Here is a 12,356-nt window from a genome sequence, read left to right as displayed (position 1 = left end):
TAGGCATCTGTATGAGACGTGGTTTATTTTAATGTATGCATACGTTACTCATTACTTTGAATTTACGGTATGAAAATATGATTTTTTTTTAAATATGTCGCAACCCAACACTTATTTTATTTCATTTATTGATAATCATTTCTAATATTTTATTTTTCAAACCTAATTTCCTTGCTTACTTGGGTAAGGTTACCGTTTTTTAATTGGTGCAGAGGTCGTGGTTGCTTGTACTTATGACCTTTGTGTATTTGTTTTGCAAATAAACCAATTTTCCTTACTAGCTTGGTGTAAGGTGGATGATATTTTAACTGGTGCGGAGGGCGTGGTTGCTTGTACTTATGCCCTCTGTGTATTTGCTTCGTCAAATATGTGTTAATGTAGTGTTATTTTTATGTTTTATGCTTCGTCATGAAACTCATGCTACTTCAGTTATTATTGTCACGGTGATATTGGTTTGGAACATAATGATTTTTTGCATTGTAACCTATCATAGGTTATAATTGCCATGTATTATTTTTTTATACATGTACAGTTTTTAGATATTTGATGATATTTTATTCATGTTGTCAATTTATTATGTTTGCTAATACGTTGAAACATGTAGTTTTGGGTTGCGATGGAATTTAAATCTTATTTTCATACCAATATTAATGCATTATTAAAACCAATTTAATTAATTTTTTTTTGATACATTCAGCGGTTTGTTATAATTTCTTTTTCTTTTTCTTTTCTCTAGTTCTTAATTATGCCTAGAGCAAAACAATCAAAGAGGAGAGCAGCTTCGGTTAAATCCTCCAGTTCGGTAACTGTGCCAGATCCAGTAGTCATACCTGCAAAAAGGAAACGGACACAAAAAAGGTCACTAACAGCATCAACTTTACCCGAAAATAACATTTCCATTGAAAATCAAGAACAATCTTCCACAAGTTCTCCTGAAAAAATGCCTACTGCAGACGAAATTGCTTTGGCTTTACTTAATCGTATGCGGTCGAATGAACCAACATCTCAAGAACCAACATCTCAATATCAGCCGTCACTAGCTGAGTTAGTTAACCCACCAGCACAGCAAACTCAACCAAGTACCTCTACAACGAGAAACCAGCGATTAGTTATTTCACCAATGCCTAGTTCTTCATCAACCGTCATGAACACTGTTTTACATCCAGCTAACACCAGCCTGCTTCATGACAATACTTCGATGCCTGAACCATTGAACTATAATTTAGACTCACAGAGGGAAGGTACTACTCCTATAACATTTAGCTCTGTAAATTTAGTCAAGAACTCCTTGCCTTTAGCATATCATGTAAATGAAAAAATTAGAAATATTATTTTCAATAATGAGTATGTAGATTTTACTGCCTTACTGCCACAAACTCAATCAACTGAAGAAATTCATGTAATTGCCACTGGTGTCAAACTTATGACAACTTCCAATTCAAACACAAAAGCAATTTCAAGCATGCACCAGTGGAATAACGCGTTTGATATATTTTTATCGATTTATCTTACTAAGTATCCGCACATGATGTTAGATCTGATCAAGTATGGAAATAATATGAGAAAACTTGGTTATGAGAGTGGCTTTCAGGCAGTAAAACTTTATGATGAAGAATTTAGAAAGCTTAGAGTAGTTCATAGGTTAGATTGGGTCATTTTGCACGATGAATTATACCGTTTGGCTACGGCTATAAAACATTCAGGCAATTTTCAGCAACATTCTCAGTCGTCTGGTTCAAAAACCAGCAGGTCGCCCTTTCTCGGTAAAACCCAACAGAAACAAGGTAAATACCCAAACGGTTTCTGTTGGAGATTCTGCGACACTGGTATGTGTGGAAACAAAGCGTGCAAACTCAAACACCAATGTGTTCACTGTGGACAAAAACATGCTTCAGACATCTGTAATAAACGACCAACAGGTGGTAAACCTTCCAACTCCAGTTAAACTGGTTATGCTTAGTAAATACTTAGAGCTTTATGATCCGGAACTAAGAGAATTTTTGATTAATGGATTTACAAAGGGCTTTAATTTAGGTGCTACTGGTGAAAACATTTCATTTCTGACTTGTAAAAATCATCAAAGTGCGCTGGATAAACCTGAAATTGTGACGGGAAAAATAGAAAAGGAAATTAAGAAAGGGCGGTATAGAGGTCCTTTTAATTCGCCCCCCTTTTCTAATTTTATTTGTTCCCCATTGGGTCTTGTACCGAAAAAAGAAGCAGGTCAATTCCGTGTTATACATGATTTGTCATTTCCTAAAGGAAATTCTGTCAATTCGTCAATCCCTGCTGAATATACTTCGGTATCTTATGAAAATATTGAAAATGTCATTCATCTAGTTCAAAGTCAAGGTCATAAAGCCCTTATGGCACGTGCGGACGTTGAAAATGCATTCCGTTTATTGCCCATAACTCCAGAAGATTACCATTTTTTAGGCTTTACATGGAATGGTAAATTCTACTATGATACTTGTCTTCCCATGGGCATTTCTTCATCGTGTCAGCTATTTGAAAAATTTTCAACTGCCCTTCATTGGATATTAACCAGTTCATTTGGTATTTCTAACGTTTCCCATCTTCTAGATGATTTTGTCTTTGTTAGTAAGGCAAGTAGTAAAGCTTGTGACTATGCACTGCATTCCTTTTTGAAGTTATGTGAAACGATTGGAGTGCCAATCAAACATGAAAAAACTCGATTTCCTACCACGGTTTTAACCATTTATGGCATCGAAATTGATTCTAATGAAATGATAGCCAAGGTTGCCTTCTGATAAGATCGAGAAAATATATGATATGCTAGTTTCCGTCAAACGACGGCGAAGTGTGACTCTAAGAGATTTGCAATCTTTAATTGGCTTATTAAATTTTGCATGCAGTGTTATCATACCGGGTCGAGCTTTTTTGCGAAGATTAATAAATCTCACTTTAGGTCACACTAATCCTCATTTCCGTATCACCTTAAATGCAGAAGCAAGAGCGGATCTGAGGGCTTGGTTCGAGTTTATAGAACATTTTAATGGAAAATTATGCTTTCTATTCGACAACTGGGTGTCATCGGATACTTTAAGACTTTATTTCGATGCCGCAGGAGTGCATGGAGGCTTTGCAGCTGTATTTGGTAATGACTGGTTCACAGGTAGTTGGCCTCCTGAAATTGAACCTGAACATATAACCGTTAAGGAACTTTTTCCTATTGTGCTAGCTGTCGAAATATGGGGCAAATGTTTAGAAAATCGTAAGGTTGTGTTTTTCACTGACAATTCTGCAGTAGTTGAAATTATTAATAAAACTTCTTCGAAGGTCAGCGTGATTATGAGACTTGTAAGACGTTTAGTCCTAGCATCTTTAAAGCATAATATATACTTTCGAGCTAAGCATATCCCAGGAAATCATAATGTCGTTTGTGATCTCCTCTCTCGATTTTCTTTTCAGAAAGTGCGCCTGATTGCCCCATGGTTGTCTCCAAAACAGACAATAGTTCCAGTGCAATTTTTAACTCTGTAGTTGCTAAGCTATTCACAGCATCTTTATCAGATGCTACACACAAATCTTACTCTAGAATGATAAATAATTATTTACAATTTTGTGAGACGTATTATGCTGAATGCAGACCATTTCCATCTTCCCACATACTCCTATCTCATTTTATTGCTAATTTATTCTTACGAAATTATAGTCCATCAACTATCGCCACCCATATATCAGCTTTGAGTTTTGTGCACAAATCAAATAGTTGGCCTGATCCAACAGATATGTTTGTTATTCATAAAATTTTGAAAGGTGTACAAAATTTGAAAGGCAAGAATGACCCTAGACTACCAATAACTAAGGACATTTTGATCAAATTAATTGACTCTTTGCCGTGTGTAATTGTTAATGTAGACAACCAATTAGCCCTTAAGGCTATGTTTCTACTTGCTTTTTATGCCTTTTTACGAGTAGGTGAGATATCGACCAAAAGCGGCTCCGATACAAAGCAGGTGCTTCAGGTTGGCGACATATCATTTGATCGTGAAAATAGTACTTTGAAAGGTATGTCTATAACCATGACATATTATAAACACAGTGATCTGCATCCAAAAACCATTTATATCCCGATTTGTGCAGATAATATTACGTGTCCAGTCACTCATGTACATCACTATCTGTCTCAATTTGGACATTCAAGTGGACCTTTGTTCCAATTTAAGTCTGGAGCTCCAGTTACTAGGTCTTATTTCACCACCTCTTTAAAGTCGGCTCTCTCATTCATCGGTTTAGATACTCGGTACTATAAAGCACACAGTTTCAGGATAGGGGCTGCGACTTCTGCTGCTGCTAGGGGAATTCCCCACTCCGTGATTCAAGGGATGGGAAGATGGAAATCGAGTGCTTTTATGAAATATATAAGGATGCAAAGTTTTTAAGTTATTAATTGCACAGTTTTGGGTCAGCATTGCCTGCCAAAACATTTGTCACTTAATTATTTAATATCTGTATCTGTTGTATTAATCATTGCCATAAGAAATGCTAATTTCAATTTTGATTTGTACAGTTGTGTACATTATTATATGTTTTGTGATTTGTTTTGAGAGCATGTTATGGATGTCAGCATTGCCTGGTCTGTAGCTGCAATCTGTTATTATTCTTTTCTTAATATTTTTTATATTTACATAATTGATTTTTATAACATGAATTTTATGTACATAGACTGGATTCACGTCGCCAGAGCCCTCGGGTGGGGGATCCACTCTTAATGTAAGAGTGTATTTGTGGCAGATTTTTCTCCCCACCTTTGCTATTATTTATCATTTATTCAATTGATATGATTTTAATTGATGTAATTTCGTATTAATTATGTATTATAATTGCATATTAATTATGAACTTTTATGTCAAATGTTTTATTTGCAAATTGTAATTTTTTGCATTTTATGATTTTGAATAAATGACCTTTTTTCGTCAATCTTGTTTTTATAGATATAGCAAAACAAGCTCAAACTCTGGCTGACATGTTTATATGTCAATAAGTTTATGGTATCTGTCTGTCTGTCTTAAAACCAATTTTATTTGCTAATTAAGAAGCGGAATAAAATCATTTAAGACAGCAGGGAAGATTAACTTTGTAGTTTTATAGCTTTAACTGATGTAAAGAATGAGAACTTTATATTGTAAATTTTACGATGTCTCTGAAGTGACCAGTGGGTCAGATTTGTATAACATTGCTATTTGATTAATTGTCTAAATTGTATAACACTTTTTCACGTGTAGAAAACCATGTGAGTGGATTTCTTACTTCTTATTGGTCAATGATCTTGCGGGGTCAGCACAAGTTTACGTGCCATGTGTGCACTTCCTTTTATCATTAACTTTCGTCTTGATAACTTGTGATTCTAAAACATTGCGTGAAATTTAAATTTCCCACCCGCAAACCTCCCTTTATTTTATCTTTACATGTAGTCTTGTAAATAGATTTTTTTAGTTGGGCAGATTTTTCTCCCCACCTTTGCTATTATTTGTCATTTATTCAATTGATATGATTTTAATTGATGTAATTTCGTATTAATTATGTATTATAATTGCATATTAATTATGAACTTTTATGTCAAATGTTTTATTTGCAAATTGTAATTTTTTGCATTTTATGATTTTGAATAAATGACCTTTTTTCGTCAATCTTGTTTTTATAGATATAGCAAAACAAGCTCAAACTCTGGCTGACATGTTTATATGTCAATAAGTTTATGGTATCTGTCTGTCTGTCTTAAAAGAAGTTACAGAATCCCTTAACATGTTTCTAGATAAACAAAATTAATAAAGAGTTTAAAAAAATTTACAAGGAACATGATAACCAAAACACCAGACAAATTTTCTGAATGGAAGGTTTTATTAGCCTCTTACCTTTTGGCATCGTCCCTGGTTCTATCCAATCTTGAATGTTAAATAACTGATTATTTAGTGAATACGTACGCATATTTTCAACATACATGTGACATATTTTAATGTATGTTTATCTTATATCTGAAGTCCAACATTAAAAGTCTACCAAATGCTACCAAATGAAAAAATATTTTTGTCAGCTTTTCAATCTCAAATAAATGAAATGGCTCAACCGTTGGTTCTGGCTATATTTGTTTTCGCAATCAATAATTCCATTGTATTAACTTAATTAAATTTAATTCAGACCTTTCTGTCAATTATTTTAAAAAGCTGATGAGATGTTTTTAAATATAATCAACAATAAATGTTGTACTAACAGCATATTGTTTCTCTATCTAAGTATTGTAACTAGAATTCAAACACATATCACAATAAGTATAAGGAATATAATATCGCCTTGTCTGACACCTTTTCTAAATTTGGGAAAAAATCGTAAAAAGTAACTTTGTTATCGCTGGATTGCTATTTGTGTACAAAAGTTTATGTCCTATGTATAATTGAATTTTAAATTTGAATAAAAAAACATTTGTTTCTCGAAATCGATATTGAACAATAAAAAGTCCTTGATATTTTCCTCAATTCTTGACTCTCATATAAAAAGTGGCTTTGAGTGTCGATTGATAACAATAACAGAGATTGTTTATGTTTCTAATTTCGGAATATTCTATTTCTATTTAGGAACAAGACTTTATTTTTAGTGTGATTTTCCTAAACATGAATGCATAAGGAATATATACGCCTGAAGATACGATATTTCATAGTGTGACCATAATTTCGTCTGCTTTTTTGAATGTATCCTGCCGATTTAAACTTTTCGTCAGGTTTGTACTTGTATGAGCACTATGACCGGTGCCACATGTGAAACAGAATCTGCTTAAGGATCACCTGAGATGACCACCAGTTTTTGGTTAGTTTAGTGTTGCTTGGTCTTGTTTTTATGTTGTGTTTTAAATACTGTTGTGAGTATTTTTGATGTTTTCAGGTTTATTTTGGCATGTCGTTGTCAGTTTTGTTCTCGACTTATGAGTTCCTTTGGTATCTTTCACCTATCTATTGCTATAGTTTTACCCTTCTGGAATGTAAGTTAAAGTATAATGTCTTTTGTAATAATATTTCACCTTATATCAAACATTTCAAAAAAAAGCTTTATGAACAAATGTATCTATGTCTTGATAAAAATTAAAACATAATCTTTGCACCCTTGAGATCTGTCGAATTTTCATTCTGTTTGTTGAATCAATTAAATGTGTTGAAACTACCCTTTCTTTGAACCGGCATTTTCCTTTAAGAAAAATGTATTGCCTCCTTATAGTAGATATCATAGTTCAAATCCAAAGATTTTATTGTATCGTTTTAATTTAAGACTTCTTCTTATTTTATTGCAGTTATATCATTAGCACTTACTGGAGGCTCCAAGGAGCCTGTGTCGCTCACCTGATATTTTTGTTTACAATTGGTGCATGAAATTATGCAACCGCAAATGGTTTCATTTAGTTTCAAAGATATAAGAAAAAACTGCATTTTTCTCCTATATTCTATTCTTTTCTAGCCATGCCTGCTATGTTTGCTTGCAAGCAGAATCATCGGATGCATTTTTAAAACTAGATACTTAATCTTGATTGTGACCAAGTTGGGATAAATTTGTCTCAGTTGTTTGAATAGAAGACGTTTGTAAATATTTAAAAGAAATTAAGGAAAACTGTTAATTAGACTTTAAAGGACAATAACTCCTGATGGAATCAATTGAGCATTTTGGTCATGTTGACTTACTTTGCTGAACACTATTGCAGTTTATCTCTTAACATAAAATTATTTAAGGTAATAACCAAAAAACTGCAAAATTTTACGGGCATCAACCCAACAATGGATTGTTTGTTTCGTCTGAAAATTTCCAGACAGATAGATTTTAACCTAATAAACATTTCCACTCACCATCTAATTTGCTCTAAATGTTTTCGTTTCAGAGATATAAGCCAATAACTACGTGTTTTCCCTTTGTGGTATTTTTAGCCATGTCAGACATCTTGGTTGTTGGGCCAGGTGAGCTAAAAACAGATTGATTTTTGGACTTCTTTCTTTAAACATACCTTGGAATTCAGTATCAATATTACTACTTCTTTTTACTGTTTAAATAATGTTGATCTTTTAAAGCATTGAATAAACGAAAGCTAAAGAGAGGTTGCAAAATATTTTTAGAATAATTTATATGCGTTTAGAGCTAATACTGATAGGTACTATGAGATTTAGTTTACCTTTTGAATTTTATTGCGCAATGAGCTTGTTTGTTGATTATACATGTAACTGCTGTCATCAAACATCATCATACACATGTTGTCCATTCTACATAATAGGGTTTGCAGCTATAGTTTGCACAACAAGGAAATGAGCACAATGTAGAGATTTTATTCACACTCTAGCAAACAACTCATTTCAGTGGAAATGCAAAATTCCTATAGTGTTTTTTCTCAATCTTTCCAGTCCTGAAAAAAACAAACAGAAGTTTCTTTTTGAAACTTAATATTTATAAGGAAATACGGACTGCTTAAAAGAAAAAAAGGTTCTAAAACCTTAAAAAAATTATTTTGATGTTCATATAAACACTTCGATGTCATCAGTCGTCTAAAACTATGTTATTGCACAATACATTTCACATTAGTTAAATCTAAAATTCCAAGAATAAAAGTATTGAACATTTGAAAAAGTGGAAGTCAATAGAAACTTACAAAACCAAACGCTATCAAATAACGGAAAAAGTGGAAAATAACTACGGTATTCATGACATGGCACATGCAATTTACAAAGACATTTGTAGGTTTTATAACGTTCTTAACCGCACATTTATGTATATATATATATACATATGTCGCATCTTTAGATTGAAACATGTTGAAGTTCCATATTGACGGTAATGTTTAATGTAAAATATCTTGACCATTTGGTACCTCTGTCTTTTCGTACCAATAACAAAAACATGTCATTACCTATGGACAAAACGTATATATAATTTCTTACCTCATAAACTAAATACGATTTCGTATCATATATTTGTAAATCATTTAAATTCTGAACAAAATCAGTTTTGTAGATTTGTATAATTAAATGATCGATATAAAAACGGAGAGATATGTAATACTGACATCTCATGTTTGGTAATGATTAAAATAAACTGGTCCATTCAACAAAATGTATTGAATCATTGATGGTTTTTTTACATGTGAGATATGTTTCAGAAATCTTTTAGACGATTTAAAATACAAAAATATAACAAAAAATAAGTTGTTTCCTGCAACAAAATTTTCCAAATACCTATGTCTATGATTGGTTTCATCAAATATATATTGAAATATTTAAACACTTAAACCACTTTAATTTGCATAGCACTTGCTTGTTTGTAGGATTTTTTTCTTTATAAGGTTATAATAATATGCTTATATTTAGCTGTTTTTATAGTTTAAAAAAATTGTTTTTCCAGGACATGCAGACAAACGAAACACCGGCTGATATAAACACAAGATGGAAGCCAGAAATAAAATAAAAATAGAAGTGGCACCTTTATGTGACCTATATAAAAAAATCTTCAAGAACGGCTGTTTACCGAGAAACAACTCACGTACACATGTGTTCAGATAGTATAAAATGTATACATACATGTTTATCATTTTTGAAAATATATAAAAAGAATGGTACACATATAAATTTTGCGTAAGGTACGAAATAGAATACTAGTTCAAATTCATGTATCTTTTATGGGGTACGAGACAGTATTATACACAAGGTACGACCCATCAAGGTACGAATTTATCAGACCATTTGCCGCGTCTGTGTGACAGTACCATTACCATAAAAGACATAAAGTGGTTAGTACACTAAGTTTAATCCACAATTTTCTTTGGAAAATGCATATACAATTGGTGTTTGGTAGTGGTTCTGTGTTCAAAATGTCAGCATAATGAAAAGGGAAAGCTGTAAAAGTTAGATATAATTACGTACAATGCTTTTGGTATAGTGGCGGCAACCATAACAAACATTTTGTATGCAAGCAAGAGTGTGGAAGTTATGTCTGAAGACAACATGTATGAAGTTATTGTCACTGATCAATCAATGATTACACTTCTAGCGTTCACAATTGATCGTAACCCAACTGGACATTCCAACATTTTTATAATTAGGCAGTTTCGATCCTTGAAAGCCCACGTGCATAATCGTAATTATTATGGAAAAGAAAAGAAAAGCTTTAACGTAAAAAGCAGAGCATACATGTTTGAAATGGTCAGGTGTTCAAGGTTTGCGTGACCTTTCAAATGCTATAGACTTCGTTAGTGATCATTTGCATAAATGTCAAACAATTACTATTTTTAATCAGTTCGGAGGAGCAATGTCAATCACATATACACCTTTAAAATTTACTCTCATGCACATCATGTTAATTGCATTTTGAAAGCATTGAAACAAATCCAAATAAACTAATTGCTGACTACCCCAAAATATTTGCTCAAAATCTGAAGCAGAATTAGATTTGACTGTATGGTAGAAACAAAGGTTTTTAAGACAACAATATCTGAATCTGATGTAAATACAGATGTGTCATGAATGGTTAACCTCATGATATCAAGCAAATGTTAATTCGTAGTTCAAGTACATGTAAATGTTGAATTGACTTCTCCTGCACTGTATAACCCTCCTACGTATTATATACTTTAGTAAAATCAAACAGAAGATATGCATGCACAGCTTTGTAATAATTTTCCCATATTTATGTGTTAAGTTAGTACCTATTATTGAACAGGTCACAAATTAAACAACCCAAATACAGATCAATGTAATGATACCATGTAACATTTTGTATATAAATTAGAAAGCAGAATTCAAGTTTCTCTTATTTCAAGCTTTACTGGTATAAATGACATTGACATCTTACTAAATAAAAGCACAACAACATGAAACAACAAGTAGAACTTTCAAGACTATGTTGTATAAAACAGATTTCATAAGTAGTAAGGTCAAGAACTGTTTAAACACACTGACAATTGTAAACCAAATGTATTGCCGATCTGCAAAAATGAACTTTGCCACATAAATAAATAATTAAATAAAGCAACAACAATTTTGAATGAAAATGCATGTAAAATTGATAACATGTCCACTGTATTGTCATCATTCACACCAAAGAAAAACCATTCGAAGCAGTTAAAATGGAAATGTGATGCTACACAAACTGAACAAGCTGTCCATTACTATTGTATAAAAGTTGAGGTGACTCATGACTGTCTGATTAAAATATACACCTCATCTGAAAGTTAAACAACATTTAACAGATTGCTTCACTGACAAACAGGCAAACATATCATCTAAATTGGATGAAATGTCAGAAGATGTTGGCAGAATAAAACTCTATTCTTACCTGTTTTTATGGGAAGCTTGATACTCAATTAAAAAAATGAGCTACATACACAAGCTTCTTAAAATGGGAATGGTATAAAAAGAAAATGAGCTAGCCAAAAATGAACCAAAAGGAAACCCATCAACATGAATGAAGTAACCGCCTTGACTGATCTGTGCCCTTCAAAAGAAGACAATGAGATTAACTTCTAATTTGAAAGTTCTTGTCTTTGTTCCTTTATTGAAATACATTTTTCCGTTGCAAACATTGTTTGATAGAGGGGAGGAAATACTTTTTAATCAATGTGCATAACTCATTCACTTTTTATTAGTAGCAGGTGCTTCTTTGGAGTAGGATATGTCTCACCTTTCCCAGGTAAATATGCCAAGAAACTAAACAATTACATTCTACTGTATTAGTTGTCCTCCTCCAACTTTTTACTCGATTATTTATGAATCGGTTTATTTAGTTCAGTGAGTTTAATATACTCTATTCAGGGCACCATGATCTAAAATAATAAAATATGTCTATGTATATGTCCATGTCTATGTTTGAAAAATGTTTGAAGGGCACGGATTGATTCCATGGATGATATGTGTTGATCAGACTCCTGAGGTATCAGAAAAGATCAATAGCTATCGATGACCGGAGTGTTCGCCCTATATAATTGTAGGTGTCTATGGTGTTTCTTGATATTTACCTTTCATTTTGTTAGATGCAGTCTCCAAGAAACAATACAGAGACTAGGGAAGAAAGTGGTGGCCATGGAAATGGACAGCGAAATGTAGTTGGTGTTGCTCCAATTCAAGTAGGTTGATAAGTAGTCATAAGTACAAAACTTTCAGTTCGTTAGAGTGAAGGATCAGTAGAGGTAGCTGGTAAAAATGAGCATGTGAGAGAAAGTATTAGTGGGGATTCTTTTGGTTACATTTCTAGAATTGTAGAGGGCCATTGTTCTTAGACTATTTAAAGGTCTTTCCTTTTGATGTTGTTAAATATATATTTAATAAACCCTTAGTGTTTTAAAAAAACTTGGCAAAACATAAAACATTTTATTT

The 12,356-nt window shown here is 32.6% G+C and overlaps 1 protein-coding gene across 1 annotated transcript; it reads left to right on the top strand.

Moving 5' to 3' along the window:
* The first annotated feature begins 740 nt into the window (after window positions 1-740).
* LOC134725034 (uncharacterized) lies at window positions 741-2,734 on the top strand. Its single transcript, XM_063588517.1, has one exon. The coding sequence runs from the start codon at window positions 746-748 to the stop codon at window positions 1,943-1,945; it is 1,200 nt and encodes a 399-aa protein (XP_063444587.1). The 5' UTR covers window positions 741-745; the 3' UTR covers window positions 1,946-2,734.
* The last annotated feature ends 9,622 nt before the right edge of the window (window positions 2,735-12,356 follow it).

Source organism: Mytilus trossulus, chromosome 7, assembly GCF_036588685.1.
Source record: "Mytilus trossulus isolate FHL-02 chromosome 7, PNRI_Mtr1.1.1.hap1, whole genome shotgun sequence".
Lineage (NCBI taxonomy): Eukaryota > Metazoa > Mollusca > Bivalvia > Mytilida > Mytilidae > Mytilus > Mytilus trossulus.
The sequence above is the reverse complement of the archived record's forward strand: the minus strand, read 5'-3'. Positions and strand labels throughout refer to the sequence as shown.